The following is a 12,380-nucleotide window of genomic DNA, read 5'->3' as shown; positions in this document are numbered from 1 at the left end:
ATCTCTATTATATATGTTGGATGTGATCATATACAAAATCAAGTTCAACAAAAGATATACACGCTGGTCTAGTAACACAAATGGCGCTTTGCGAAACAAACAGTCTCGATTGACAAGTTAAATGAGAAATTTACAGTTTATCAGGAAACATTTTCAAAAGAATAACAAACGGCAAGAAGCGATATTAACTCCTTAAAGGACCATCTGTCATTATATTGCCTTGTCAATGTGGAACTTAACCTTAACGATGACATGCATCATGTCAGCGACTCTGACCCCCCGATCCCGTCAGTCGCCTCTGTCGACAAGCATGAGTTGCTGAAGACCTTTTCTCTATACGGATTTTCACGGGTCGGACATCAAGTAACTGAATTGTCAGTATAACATCAATCAATCAACCAACCAACCAACCAACCAACCAATCGTAATTCAGGCCACTTGGCCAATAGTACAGTTGTAAGATAAATAGTTGTCACATGTCCAGAGTGTCACTCACTTCGCCATCGATGCCTTTATGAATGGAGGTCGTTTCATTATTAACCTGTTTGTACTAATTACGAATGTTGTGGAAATCATATACAGGGGGCCCCAGTCGTCTGGGGCAACACAATTCGCTGTGCACAGATGGGTCCCCAGGGAAGGCCAGAAATCTACGATTGCGGGTACGAATCCCGGTTCTCCCCGATCGTGTTTCTTGGTTTGTCAGCACCATAGCCGTGCTCATGGGTTTCATCAAAGTGGTAAACGTCCGAGACTGGCATCATTGCGAGCTGTGAGCTGACACAATGTGACATAACTGGAATGCTGTTCAAAGCGGCGTTAAACCCACTCACTCACCTATTTGTAAGGTGAAATGTAATTTAATGTAATATTATGTCCTTACAGGCCTGTGGCCTTTCACGCAATAAACAAACGATGACTGCTTGATGAACCGAACACCAATCAAGCAACTATTTGTTTTATTATTGTTTGGATTTCATCGCCTCAACACAACAAATTAACAAAAATGTGATTATTAATATTTCTTCAGAATACGATTTCCTAAATAGGGTCTTGATACAAGAAGCGATAACAGTTTTTTTTCTAAATCAGCGTTCTCGGTTTCTTCCAAAACGATTAAGAACAACGCATCATTAAAGGCTACTAAAACACATATGATTGATTTACAAGTAGCATGGAGTACATTACAGATTCATGCCAAGTCATAGGCTCATTTGATCGAGAGGATATTATTTTCATGACTGCTTAAACGCTTCCAGACTTCGAATCAATTCATATGATGTAGCGGGATATAATCTTCATTTGTCGTGGCTTAAATCCGAAAACAAAGGCTGATTTCTTTGAGTTTCATGGAAAGTTGAAAAAATGCAACTTTTCATTGGAGCCTTGTCCTTCTGTGTAGTAGCCATGTCCATCAGCCGACCATGCAATAGCTTCACCTCGATTCTCGGGCTTGTCCCCCTGAATATCCCTTCCCGGATGACTCAGCGCTTTCTTCACATTCATATCGGGCATAGACCATACATAGACGTGATCTAATGTCTTTATCAAGAGTTGTTTCCCATCTGGTGAGATATCTGCCGCTAGAGGGCCTTTGTTGGCGGTGGTGATGGGCAAGGTCAGAACAGTCTTCACTGCAGTCTGACTTCCGCTGGTCCATCCGCTCGAGGGCAGTTGTCCGAGAGTACTTCCGGTACCGGTTGCCTGAGAAAGGATGAATACGTTTCCTGCAGCATCAACCATAAGCGATTCGGACATGGGATGATTCCATCTGAAGTAACGAGAAGAAGAGAATGTAACGAAACACTTACTGTCTATCATGGTGATGTGAGAAAAGATGGTACTTGTTGTTTCCCTGCCTGGAACTCGACATATAGGGGATAAAACCAGGACTGGTAGGTTCGGAGTAAGTATACTGTGTCTGAGTGTGTGATCCATGGTAAACTGCGGCATGGTATGTGAGTGGGTTCACACAATTAATCCGTCATTAGTCAATGACACAAACACACACATACACAATCACACACTTTGCTATATGGGTTCAATAACCTTGAACGCGACGTTAAACTCCATTTCACCATCTCACCTCATAATAACGATGACCGTGAAGATCCGGGGTAGAATAGGTCTTCAGCAACCCATGCTTGCCGTAAAAGGCGACTATGCTTGTCGTAAGAGGCGACTAATGTGATCGGGTGGTCAGATTCGCTGATTTGGTTGATGCATGTCATCGATCCCAATTGCGTGGATCGATGCTCATGATGTAAATCACAGGATTGTCTGGTCAAGACTCGATTATTTACAGACCGCCGTGATATAGATGGAATATTGCTGAGTGCGGCGTTAAAAAACAAACAAAATATCTCTATTATATATGTTGGATGTGATCATATACAAAATCAAGTTCAACAAAAGATATACACGCTGGTCTAGTAACAAAAATGGCGCTTTGCGAAACGAACAGTCTCGATTGACAAGTTAAATGAGAAATTAACAGTTTATCACGAAACATTTTCAAAAGAATAACAAACGGCAAGAAGCGATATTAACTCCATAAAGGACGATCTGTCATGATATTGCCTTGTCAATTTGGAACTTAACCTTAACGATGACATGCATCATGTCAGCGACTCTGACCCCCGATCCCGTTAGTCGCCTCTGTCGACAAGCATGAGTTGCCGTCATATAGCTGGAATTTTGATGAGAGCGGCGTTACAAAACAAACAAACCAACAAATCATAATAACGAAGGTGGGGACACGTGTTTCCCAGTCGTAAAGCGCCGCGATTCGCAGTGCAAAGTTGCGTCCGTTGACACGCCAGAAACCTATGATTGTTGGTTCGAATCCCGGTTCGCCCCAATTATGTTTCTAGGTTTGTCAGCACCATACCCGTGCTCGTGGGTTTCACCAAAGTGGTAAGAGTCTGTGACTGCATCACTTCGGGCTTTCCTCCCACATGAAGCTGACACGCCGTGATACAACTGGAATACTCATTCACTCACTCACTCACAAAGGCCTTACGTGTAGTGGTATTTGCCTGTCAGCGGAATGTCCTGGGTGAAGGTATAGTCAGGTTCTTTCACTCTGTAGACCACGTTGCTGGACTTTTGGTTGGTGTCCCCCGAGTCGGCGATGTAGATGCAGCTGTCGCCGTCGGGACAGGGACCTACAGCAATGTCTTCCCAGTCAGCTTCTTCGCCATGCTGGACTATCAACACTCCTGTAACCCGTGAAGATCCGAGTTAGATCGCTGTCCATGATATCAATCACTGGCTCGTCTGGTCCAGACTCGATGATTTACAGACGTCAGCTAGGATATTGCTGAGCGCGGTGTTAAACAACAAACAAACAAACAAATAAACAAAAAACTCCTGTACCAGAACATCTTCTATTTTTCATTTTATTTTAACAAAATGCCTACAAAATACAAATACAGCTGAATATTTGATTTGACCGAAAACTTACAAAAGTTATCAAAACGTCACCAGACTGAAAACAATCGCCCAAACAATACAAACCTAGGGTCAAGGACACAGCTATGATATCCGTATCAAATACATTTCAGGTTTGTTTGATTTTAGTTAACTTCAAAAATAGGTGTATACTCTCTTTATCCCGGTAGTATAAAGGGGCGGTCGGATAGCCTAGTGGGTAAAGCATTCGCTCGTCACGCCGAAGACCCGGGTTCGATTCCCGACGTGGGTACAAAGTGTGAAGCCCATTTCTGGTGTCCCCTGCCGTGATATTGCTGGAATATTGCTAAAAGCGGCGTAAAACCAAACTCGCTCAAACCCCGGTAGTATAAATATACATCACTGGATTGACTCGACTGTGTACAAACCGCCGACGTATAGCTGGAAGATTCCTGTGAGCGGCGGAAAACAACAAACAAACAAACAAACAAACAAACGTTGTAACATGTCAACTCCTGATGATACATTTTCATGACAGAATATGGATCCATGTCAGGAACGCCACCTGGTGGTAGAAAATCCAAGATGGCCGCATATATGGGTGAACAGTCTGATGATATCAATCTATACTAAATATATCGTACTTATCTGGACACCAGTGGAATATTTACCTTTGACGCTGCCGTCAGTGGCATCCAGCATGTACACGTTCCCATCCCCTGCGTTGTCTTGGATGGCGTACAAAATGCCCGGATGGCGTCTGCTCGCTGCGAGACCGGATATCATGTTGAGATGTCCAGGGAGTCCCGCAGCTGTTTGATATCGATATAGTGTGTGTGTGTGTGTGTTATGAACATGCATAAACATAGGAGCAGGATTATCTGGAATCGTACAATTAGATTCAAAACATCAACCAGACCTGACACAATTGAGAAATTAGTCTGTCTAGAACAGACCCAACAAAAGGGACAAGTTCGGCTTTCTTGCACAGATCTTAAACAATGGACAAGTTCTGCTGTCTGGACCAGACGCAACACAACGGACAAGTTCGGCTTTCTTGAACAGACCTGACACAATGGACAAATAATATTAAGCTCTCCAGACCAGACGCAACACAACGTACAAGTTTGGCTATCTAGACCAGACCTGACACAATGGAGAAGTTCGGCTGTCTAGACCACACCTGACACAATGGACAAATAAGGCTCTCTAGACCACACCTGATACAATGGACAAATTAGGCTCTCTAGACCACACCTGAAACAATGGACAAATTAGGCTCTCTAGACCAGACCTGATACAATGGACAAATTAGGCTCTCTAGACCACACCTGATACAATGGACAAATTAGGCCCTCTAGACCACACCTGATACAATGGACAAATTAGGCTCTCTAGACAAGACCTGGCACAATGGATAAATTAGGCTCTCTAGACCAGACCAGACACAATGGACAAATTAGGCTCTCTAGACCAGACCCGACACAATGGACAAATTAGGCTCTCTAGACCAGACCTGGCACAATGAACAAATTAGTCTCTCTAGACCAGACCTGATACAATGGACAAATTAGGCTCTCTAGACCACACCTGATACAATGGACAAATACGGCTCTCTAGACCAGACCTGGCACAATGGACAAATTAGGCTGTCTAGACCACACCTGACACAATGGACAAATTAGACTCTCTGGACCAGACCTGGCACAATGGACAAATTAGGCTCTCTAGACCACACCTGGCACAATGGACATGTTCTTCTGTCTTGACCACACCTGATACAATGGACAAATTAGGCTCTCTAGACCAGACCTGGCACAATGAACAAATTAGGCTCTCTAGACCAGACCTGATACAATGGACAAATTAGGCTCTCTAGACCACACCTGATACAATGGACAAATACGGCTCTCTAGACCAGACCTGGCACAATGGACAAATTAGGCTGTCTAGACCACACCTGACACAATGGACAAATTCGGCTGTCTACACCAGACCTGACACAGTGGAGAAATTAGTCTTGAAAAGACCTGACACAAAGGACAAGTTAAGCTCTCTGGAACAGACCGTCATGGCACATCGAGGACAATCTTAGCAAATGACACAGTCAAAGAACACATAGTTAAAAGAAAGTGAATAATTTACGTATTACGCGTGTACAACTTGGTAAAATCGACGAGCACGGACGTGGTGGCGACAAACCTAGAAACAAGTCAGAGGAATCCGGGATATGAACTCAGGATCCTAGGATCTTGGCATTCAAGTGGAAGAAACACTACACAGCTAATCCCCCAGCGCCTCAGTCGACTATGCTCAATAACATAACTTACCTGCATAGGACAACGCGATACAGGCTGTTACGAGAACAACAAGCATGATTGTGGACACGAAATACTGTTAGAAAATGTAAAACCGACGGTAGACGACACAGACGGGAATTGGTGAAGAACAAGGCCGTGAATGTTGCCAAGTGTTGACCTTTATCTATGGTAATGTTGTACTTATGCTATGGAATGACAGTCTACATAAACCGTTATCAGGTCTCAAAGACCTATATTACATAACCTCCGGAACAGTGTTGGTTTTAGATACAGCAGTGAATGTATAGTTTCATGGGTAAATGTTAATAAAGTACGTAGCAAATTGAAAATATTGGTTTTACATTTCGGCAGAAAGCAACTTTGCGCAAATAATTTATATATGTGTTGTGGACATCGATATTGGAATATTGTAAGCAATGACACATGTAAGTCGCTAAGGTGTAGCTGCTTACACCTGTAGTCACTTATACGTGTGACTACAAGCACCTGTAGTGACTGACACGTGTAATAACTTGCACCTGTAATCACTGATATATTTAACTGCTTAAACCTGTAATCTCTGATATATGTAACTGCTTAAACCTGTAATCACTGATATAAGTAACTGCTTAAACCTGTAATCTCTGATATATGTAACTGCTTAAACCTGTAATCACTGATATGTGTAACTGCTTAAACCTGTAATCTCTGATATGCGTAACTGCTTAAACCTGTAATCTCTGATATGCGTAACTGCTTAAACCTGTAATCTCTGATATGCGTAACTGCTTAAACCTGTAAGTCGATTCTTCTAGCGGATTTTACAATGGAGGAATCTCTAGAACGTTGTTTACTGGATATTGATCATTCGGTAAATAAAATAGTCGAAATTATACAGTAAACTGCTCGACATTGTGGTCAAGACGTGTATCTGCATGCCAACGTAAGATTATTGAGCATAACGAAAAAGTGTAAGACGATGAATGGATCAATCAAAAACGCAGGAAATCTCAGTCATTGGACACGTTCAAATAAACGGCGAATAAAAAACGTTTGGAAAGAATATTAGGAAGTGTTTGTCTGAAAAAATATTTACGAAGATAAATGTGTAAACAGTCTTGTGCCTAACATTAACAACAATAAATCATTCTACCCGTGAAGATCCGGTGTAGAATAGGTCTTCAGTAATCCATGCTTGCCATAAAAGGCGACTGTGCCTGTCGTAAAAGGCGACTAACGGGATCGGGTGGTCAGACTCGCTGACTTGGTTGATGCGTGTCATTAATCCCAATTGCGTGGATCGATGCTCATGATATTAATCACTGGATTGTCTGATCCAGACTCGATTATTTACAGACCGCCGTCATATAGCTGGAATATTGCTGAGTGCGGCGTTAAACAACAAACCAACCATCAAATAAATCATTCTGGAGGAAACTGAAGGTCAAGTCAAAGTTAAAAGAAGTTTATTGTACAAAAGGCCTCCGGCCCATATACAAGAAAGAGTTACGCATGTAGATACAATCATATATGTTACACATTGTGATATACACGTTGTTTGATTCATTCATTTGCATGCTTAATATAAAGAGAAAAAACTATTATATTTGATTCGTTCTTTGTCGTCAGCATAACTACAGACGCGTTTATCGGTGACATTGCTATTAAATATTCTTTTATATATTTCTTTCGGAGATCATTGTAAAATGGACAGACAAACACAAAATGAATTTCATTTTCTATCTCTAGATTACACAATGGACAAATTCTTTTCATTTTTTCAATGGACAGTTTTCTTCTTTCGTTTACAAATAGGTCTAGCAAACCAAGTCGATATTTAATTAACTGTTTTCTTAAGTTTTCCGTAGTGAGTACTGATAAATATATTTCTGGTTGAAGTGAAGATCTTGAAAGTTTTGTAATATTCATAACGTGCACTATCCTCTAAAGTGGAGTGCCATTCTTGGTAGAACATATTTATAGACCGATTCCAAAATTCATTAAGAAACATATTTACATTTCCAACTGACTGACATAGCCATATAAAACCCAAACCGTGCGAAAATAAAAGATTTCTTATGTGCGATGTCCAAGTATTCCTTCCCGTGTTATCTAAATGTAGAAGCATGTTTTTAGCTAATTTGGGGAGACGTAGTCCATGCATATGAAGAATTTTAAACCAGTATTTTAAACATCTGATCTGAGAGTTAATATATAATGTGTATCTACCACATTCACCATAAACCATGCAATTTGGTGTAGAAGATCCGACACGACCTTTTACATGCTAAAATAAGTGAACCTTCTCTAAACAGTCATAACGTTGAAATCCCCATACTTCAGAACCATACAATAAACTTGGTTGTGTCTGGGTATCAAAAAGCTTAAAGAAGATATTAGGTGAAATCGATCCCACTTTATGCGCAATAGACATTACACTTATTTAAGCTTTCTTTGCACGCAAGGACAAGTCAAGGGCACATTTTTTTCCTATTCATTGTGTGTGAGAACCAGATTCCTAAATATGAGTGGTGATCTTCTATATTGACTAACTGACCATCGAATGACCATCTCTCTTTCGACGCTATTGGACCACCTTTTCTGAAGATCACAATTTTAGTTTTTTTCCAAATTTACTGATAATTTCCATTTTTTCGTGTATGTACTTAAAATATTTAATTGCCTTTGAAGACCAACAACAGTATCTGACACTAGAATGACATAATCTGCGAAAAGTAACATTCATATTTCTATCAAATCTGGAAAAATTTGGATACCATGTTTACCACTGGCAGCTATTTCGTAATATAATTCATGAATGAAAAATGAAAATAAGATCGGACTCAAAATACAGCCTTGTCTTAGGCCCAAAGGACAATCAAAGAAATCTGTTAAACTATCCCCCCAACGAACACATGATCTCACATTAGAATACATTGATTTAAGAATAGTAAACATTTTCCCACGTAAACCAGCTTTTCGAAGACATGTCCATAGCTTAAAGCGATTAACAGAATCAAAAGCCCTTTTAAAATCTACAAATGCTACATGCAGTTTATGCTTACGCCGTGACAAGGTTTTTTGAATAAGTGCATCGTTATGACAGGACAGGAAGACTCCAAACAAACGTGACGTGTCATAGACTAGGGTAGAGTAACTTCCCTTTGATAAAGGGAAGTGACTCTAGCTAGCAGTCCGATGTATTGCCGCGAAAGGTAAGTAGAAACAAATTTGTGTAGGCAATTGTCGGTTTGCCTAGATGTAGTAACGTTACTGTATAAGAAACAGGTTTCGGATGGTTTCAATATTGACTGTTTTCACTGTCCGACGAACATGTCGCTTACCTTCTGACGTAATATATATTAATGCGCACATTCTAGGAAAACTTGGAATGTTAAGGTAATGTTTGTGAAAGATTGGAAGATAGTTTTCGATGACAGAAGCGAAGAATGACATCATATGATAAAGAGGTTACCACGCTTGTGTGTTTGCCAATGGTATTAGAGATAAACACTATGTATTTAGCTCGCCAAGGCTCGCGTGACAACCTCTAAATCGGAACAGTATTTCAGTTAAATCACGGCGCGTCCGCTTAATTTGGGAGGAATGTCTAAAAGAAAAGCACCAAGCGTACATTCCAAGCGCTGCTTTTCCCACAATGTGCCCTATGATATCGTCAATGTTTTTCCTACAGCTATGACACTGGTGTCGTTTGCTGACAAACCAATGATCATTATAAGGGCAAATCTGGGATTAGAACCCATGATCGTCGGATTAAATGACGCTTTGAATGGAAACTTGCAGCACCAGGCTCTTTGCGAAAAAACACCACCATCCCATAAAACCTGGGAAAATGTTTTTCCTCCGATGGTCAAGCTCCTTTCAAGGAATGTGTCTCGCTCGGAAAATATATAGCCACAGGCTACACACATATATACTGAGGAGCAAAAGAAACTATACTTCAACAACAAGAATAGGTAATTATGGTCGTTTGTCTGGCGGGATAACGGTTCTTATCCGAAAATCTATTGACTATATTGAGTATGTGCATCTTCAGATATATGTGGGACAGGGACAGGGTGTCCGAATTAGGAGACAAACTTTTTTCAACAGAAATATCAGACGCCCTGCTCTTGTGTTTTGACAAAGCTTTAGATAATTTTGATGACTCCATAAATGTGTTTACCAGCACTGTATGTTGGTTGGTTTGTTGGTTTGTTGTTTTACGCCGCACTCAACCATATTCCAGTTGTATGACGGCGGTCTGTCAATAATCGAGTCTGGACCAGACAATCCAGTGATTGATATCATGTGCATCGATCCACGCAATTGAGATCGATGACATGCTTCAACCAAGTCAGCGAGTCTGACTACCCGATCCCGTTAGTCGCCTCTAACGACAAGCATAGTCACCTATTACGGCAAGCATTGGTTGCTGAAGACCTATTCTACCCCGGATCTTCAGGGGTCAGCACTGTATGTAACGCTGCAGAGTCAACATATTACCGAGGCAAGAGAGTTAATTTACTGACTGTAAAAGTCCAGTTTCTACCCTTGCCGAACTAGGCTGGAATTTCTGGGCTCGATCGTAGAGCCACCAGTGGCGATTACGAGTTATGTCCCTTCGATGTCCCTTGTATTGACCAGATTCCATCTCTCATATGACTTGCATTTGCTTCAATCAAAATGGCGGCTCCCAGGCTAGACGATCTGATCGATAATCAAGACCTTTAATGTAATAAAATGGGTCTTACCTCACGAAGTACATCAAATGACTTGAGCGCCTTCGTTTAAAACATGAAAAGATTTGCAAAATATCTATCGATGCCAAGTTGACAGCACGACAGTCGCCATCTGGTTATTAACCGAATGTCAATTCATTACGCGATTTTAATTGGACTATGCATAGACTCGTTAGTCCAGCCAAACTAAAACTCCATAATTGACAAACTGGGCCTCTAAAGTGAGTCAGCTATTATTATGTTCAGGTTTCAAACGTATCAAGTTTTTTGTCAGAATATTTTCAAAGATTGAAACAATCATACAATCAGGATTGGCATGGGGTGTTGACTGACAGCACAAAATCATAAAATTACTCATTGTATAAATTCAGTTTCAATACCGAATTCTATATCTCAGTTGTAACATGTTATTAATTTAGAAACGCTATGACACAGACAGAAGACAGATTTTGTGTTATTTGTAAAGAGAACTATATAGAAGTCGAACATATTTTTTTATGTGTAAAACATAACTAATATATGATACCTAGGCCACTAGAAACAAGTTTAATGTAATAATGTCGTCCACTAACGAATACACAATCAAGAACCTATTGACGTATATATATCTAAAGCAATGTTATAATGTGTCGATTCCCAAATTGAAACAAAACGTTAACCCAGAAATCTGTACGTTAATGAACATAGTGTGAACCACCAAATGGTGTACAATTAACAATTGTATTACAAAATTAACTAGGTTTGTAAATCAACACACATTACTGCACATCAATTACAATGACAGTACACAAAAGACCGGTAGTACAATATTCAATGACAATAAATAATTGCAGTTGTCAGAATTAAATGCAAAATTACAGTGGTGATAGCAAATGTCAGTGATAATTATATATAGTCATCCAGCGGCGACAGTGTTCAATCTTCCGAGATCAGTTAGCCAGGGAATCAGATATGATGAGCGATCCTCACATTAAAGCTGGTTCCGATGTGATGAAAATGCGTAAGTCATAGGGAAACACGTAATATCTCCTAGTGTCCAACGTACCTAGCTACTGGAAATTGCTACACAGTTCCCTCAGAACAAAGAACTTTACAGAAGTTTCGGTAACAAACTATCACTGTCCAACGGTCCGGATGTTTTAACACCACACCAGCATTTAAATATAGTAAATTTCTGACGTAAATTTTAAATATGTATGTGAATAATTAATGCTTGTTCTTAAATTTGGTGTGATGCTATTATCAACTGACATTATTGAAGGCTCTGTCCAGGAGGTTAACGTAGCGTAAAAATAGTGTCCCCCTGTGTGACAATGCTTGCCGTAATAGGCGACTATGCTTGTCGTTAGAGGCGACTAACGGGATCGGGTAGTCAGACTCGCTGACTTGGTTGAAGCATGTCATCGATCTCAATTGCGTGGATCGATGCACATGATATCAATCACTGGATTGTCTGGTCCAGACTCGATTATTGACAGACCGCCGTCATACAACTGGAATATGGTTGAGTGCGGCGTAAAACAACAAACCAACAAACCAACCAACATACAGTGCTGGTAAACACATTTATGGAGTCATCAAAGGGAAGTTACTCTACCCTAGTCTATGACACGTCACGTTTGTTTGGAGTCTTCCTGTCCTGTCATAACGTTACGAAGTGCAGTCAGATGTACACACAGCGAACAAAACGAAACAAGGTAACAATTCTTACATATTTCGAGCAAATCCAACTATTTTAATTTTGGTGAAAAGGTTCCAAGCCGCAAATATATTGAAAGTGATCCTGCTACTGACCCCAAGCTAGTGTCCTCGCAAAAGTGTTTCGCAATTTATATCTCCAAAGTTGCCAAAACTTGTAAAATGCCTACGCTACGCCACAGTCAGACACTGTTAGTATATCAGACTATTCTTTTGATAATGGTAC

The 12,380-nt window shown here is 40.5% G+C and overlaps 1 protein-coding gene across 1 annotated transcript; it reads right to left on the bottom strand.

The window, feature by feature from the left end:
* Window positions 1–283: 283 nt before the first annotated feature.
* LOC124140787 lies at window positions 284–5,899 on the bottom strand. The gene is made up of 4 exons (XM_046508554.2): window positions 5,745–5,899; window positions 4,086–4,226; window positions 3,023–3,221; window positions 284–1,771 (listed from the first exon to the last, which is right to left on the bottom strand). The coding sequence occupies exons 1-4, from the start codon at window positions 5,788–5,790 to the stop codon at window positions 1,348–1,350; spliced, it is 810 nt and encodes a 269-aa protein (XP_046364510.1). The 5' UTR covers window positions 5,791–5,899; the 3' UTR covers window positions 284–1,347.
* Between the last annotated feature and the right edge of the window lie 6,481 nt (window positions 5,900–12,380).

This window comes from Haliotis rufescens, unplaced genomic scaffold (genome assembly GCF_023055435.1).
Source record: "Haliotis rufescens isolate VD_foot unplaced genomic scaffold, xgHalRufe1.0.p SCAF_60, whole genome shotgun sequence".
NCBI classification, from domain to species: Eukaryota; Metazoa; Mollusca; class Gastropoda; order Lepetellida; family Haliotidae; genus Haliotis; species Haliotis rufescens.
This window is presented reverse-complemented; position numbering and strand designations above follow the sequence as displayed.